At 51.0% G+C, this 3696-nt stretch overlaps 1 protein-coding gene across 1 annotated transcript in view; it reads left to right on the top strand.

The window, feature by feature from the left end:
• Window positions 1-1244: 1244 nt before the first annotated feature.
• The window catches only part of CCDC93 (CCC complex scaffolding subunit CCDC93), an 86398-nt gene continuing 83946 nt past the window's right edge, over window positions 1245-3696 (top strand). The window contains exon 1 of the mRNA XM_007456349.1: window positions 1245-1367. Within this exon, the coding sequence (XP_007456411.1) occupies window positions 1326-1367 (42 nt within the window). The 5' untranslated portion in view covers window positions 1245-1325. The remainder of the gene's footprint in view (window positions 1368-3696) is intronic.

The raw sequence follows: 3696 nt of genomic DNA, 5'->3' as shown, positions 1-3696 counted from the left end.
TGGCTTCACAATGGGTGAGAGCAAAATATCACACAACACAATCAAGAGAGTTCGCATAGCACCTTAACTTGCATATTCAAATTACTGCTAAATACTGTTAGCAATATTTACCGACTACATTTTAGAAGGAAACGGTCATTCTTAGGATGCTTCCAACAATTTGTATACTCTTGTTCCAGAGTAATCTCTGTTCTGTCAGGATAAACTCGAGGAGGAGTACAAAAGGCACAAAGAATTTCTTCAAGGACAAACATTAACTGAGTACCTACTTTTTAAGATGCTGGGGATGCAGAGAGGAACACACACACAACCTCTTTGATCTCAAGGGGCTCATAGCCTCACACTCCTCGCTCTGCCCCCTCCCCCTGCCCCACCCTACACACTCACAGAGGGAAGGTTCTTCCCTACAGAAAAGTTTTCACATGTCACCTCTTTCTTCATTGCTTAAACAAAAAAGGCTGGAGAAGCCCATTATGGAGCGGGTGCGAGGGGCTTGTGGCTAGGGACACCACTCCTTTACATAGCTGCCATCCTCTGGGACAGACAAGGGGTGCTTCAGGTAAATGATGTAGCTAAAATGACGTCAATACCGGAGTCGCGTTCTCAGAGATGACCTTCTCCTCAGGAAGAACCCGAAACTGGGGATGGTGGGGGTGAGTTCCCGGGGAACACGCTGCACTGGCTCGGACACTGGGGAGGCAGCGAGCTGAAGAATCCTTCTTCGGGTACTCGGTTCCCTGGTCCGTATATCATGAAGTTTGCTCAAGTGCGCGTTAATCAGGGGACACCCCGATTCTGAGCCACAACCCAGCCGGGTCTGAATCGCCAAGCTCATCAGTGCTCAAGCCTTGACCCGGAAGCAAGCGGGCTTCCGAAGTCCAGCTCGCGGAGAGGACCGAACCCACTTGGGGCATCTGATGCCCGTGAGAAGCAGAAACGGGAACCAGGATGCAAAATCTCCCCAAGATAGAAGAATAATCCCTTTTATAAAGCACCTCGAGGAAAATGCAGAGCCCCGGCGCGAAGCTCCGCAGAACCTGGAGCTCGGCAGGCGGCCTGGACTGCAGCTCACGCGCCAGATCGAGTCCGGACCTCTCCCGGACCTGCCCGCGCGCAGGCGCAGTCGCGCAGCGCTCCCGCCCCTACGCGCATGCTCCGCCGGGCTGGGGAGCTCCCGGCCGGCGGGGGCGGCGGCGGCGGCAGCGGCGGCGGCGGGAGGAAGTTACCGCTTTGCACTCCACCCCGGTAGCAGCTTCGGGCTGGGGAGAGCTTCCTCCGGACGCTCCGCGGGCTTCGCTGCCGCCGCACGGCAGTCCGACGAGATCATGGGGTTGCCCAAGGGGCCGGAAGGCCAGGGTCTCCCGGAGGTAAGGAACCCCCCTCCCGCCCTGACACGTCCGGGTTTCCGAAAGAGGGCCGAGCCCACGGGGCCGGCAGCGATTAGGGCGCCCCGCCCCCTCTCTCAGGTGTGTCCACCGCCGGGAGCACCGGCCCTGTCCGCTGGGGGCCGAGCAAGTGTGGGCGTGGGCGGGGACAAACTTCAGCCGGTGCCGGGTCTCCCGGGACGGAGGGAGCCTTCCCAGCCCAATACCTGCGCCGACGCAGCACCAGGCCCCGCGGGGCCTAGGGTCCCACCTCTCCGGCTTCCCCCGGCAGTCCCCCGCGATCCCCGGCGGCGCTCGGCTTGCCTCGAGGACAGGGGGTGCTGCGCCCAGTAGTCACGAGACGCGCGCTGGGACGGTCCGGGCTCGGGTTGTGCAAAGGGCGGTGACCTTGTGGCGCCGGCCGCCACCTCCCCGGGCCCACGGGGTCTTGGCGGCCGGCACCCGCCGCCTTGGTATCGGGAGGGAATGCCGCCCTGCGTTTGTCCCCACGCCCCGCCGGGCCGGCGGGAGGAAGTTTGGGAGCCGTGCGGAGTGGCCGGGCGGAAACCGTCGCTGCTTCTCCAGAAGGGAGGTGTTTGTTATTAAGTACTCACTTGGTCCTGAGGGACAGGATGATCAACGGTTTCTGGATTTACATACACATTACCTCGAAGGAGAGGAAAAGTGCATTTCCTTTTGGCTGCAAATATCACTTAGCTAGGTGGTTTGCATCTGTTCTCTATTCCAATTGATTTGCTCAAAAGCTAGTCTAGTTTACTAGATTCTTGAAAGAAATGGAATCCACGCTGCACCTCTGTCCCCTTTCTAGGGTTCTGAAGCAGGCATTTGTCAGAGGGACTGATTCCTTGACATGGTGCGTGGTCCCTTCACACTTAGCTGCCTGTGGCCGATCTTGCTTCTTTTCCCCCTCCCCGCATCCTTAGTTCTTAAATCCCACTAGTACCACTAATTGAGGGATCACTGTCCTGTGCATAAAAGCTGGAGGTGTAGTAATGGAAGGACAGACTTAAGCTGTCAGTGTGTGCTCCCAGAATGCAAATCCATTTTGTTATCTCCAGAAAACTTAGCAAGTTTTCTGACGTTTTCATTGTCCCACTGTACTACCAGTAGAGTCTTTCTAAAATAAAAAGCAACTTGCCCCTGTTTGTCCTTTGCTTAACCCTTCACTGTCAGGAGACTGGGTCTAATTTGTCACTTTTCCGAGTTCCTGGCAATTGGGGGGAAAACAGAGTGAATATAATAATCCAATTATTATCACTTCGTTCAAAGACCAGTACATATGAATATGTCATTAAGCTGTCACTAGTCCGGTTAATTCATTAAATTCAATTTTGTAAGCCCTTGATTGTATGTATGTGAAGGATAGAGATATAGTTAGACGTGGCCCTGCCTTCTAGCTTACGTGAACTCCAGTATCAGACAACTGATAATTTAGTGTGCCTGGTTTAAGAGCTCACAGCATTCATCTTTATCAGAATTTTAGTTTTAACAATAGGATGTATTACCCAGCCTGGTGGCTTTTTATGGCTTAAAGAGAAGATATTCTTTCATTCCCTGCATATTAGCCAGTGACCCTTTTGCATTTTGTTTTAGTGTTAATCTGTGAATTGAATTTGGAGTCCTATTAACATTCTCCATTCATTGTCTCGTGCTAAAAAGTTACCTCACAGGGTGCATTGCAAAAGTACACTTCTCCATTCGTGGGATAAGTGGATGGGAAGCATGGGCCAGGCACCTGCCATGGTGTGGGCAGTGGGTGCTCATTAGGTGCAGGCTGAGGCAGGGATGCCCTTCGCCAGATGTCTTGTCCTCTTCTTGGAAGCGTTTTCATGATAAATGATTGAACGAATGAAGGGTTTCTGTTTTACATCCCGGGGGTTTTAAGAAAATACTTATATCATCCATTTTCCTTTTCTATTTTTATGAACCATAACTATTCTTTATTTTCTCTTCTGTTTGTGTCTCTTGACTTGTAGATGGTTCTCAACCATCACAGATCTTTTGCCAAGGAAGAGAATGTGTGAATAATTAATATTTACTTTTGCATGTCTCCTAGGAATTAGTGAATGCTAACCTTCAGAATCTTTGATAGGCCAGACCAGGGTCCTTTGAGAGGGAAGTAAACTGAGCAGTGTTGTAAGGCTGTCTCTTCCATCACCACACACTGCAAGAGATTAACAGTCACGTGAATAGTTCCATGTCCAGCTATGTGTGCTCCTTCTTTTTTTTTTTTTTTTTTTTTTTGTTTACTCTTTTTTTTTTTTTTTTTTTTTTTTTTTTTTTTTTTTTTTTTTTTTTTTTTTTTTTTTTT

Source organism: Lipotes vexillifer, unplaced genomic scaffold (assembly GCF_000442215.2).
Source record: "Lipotes vexillifer unplaced genomic scaffold, Lipotes_vexillifer_v1.1 scaffold3, whole genome shotgun sequence".
Taxonomy (NCBI): Eukaryota; Metazoa; Chordata; class Mammalia; order Artiodactyla; family Lipotidae; genus Lipotes; species Lipotes vexillifer.
The sequence above is the reverse complement of the archived record's forward strand: the minus strand, read 5'-3'. Positions and strand labels throughout refer to the sequence as shown.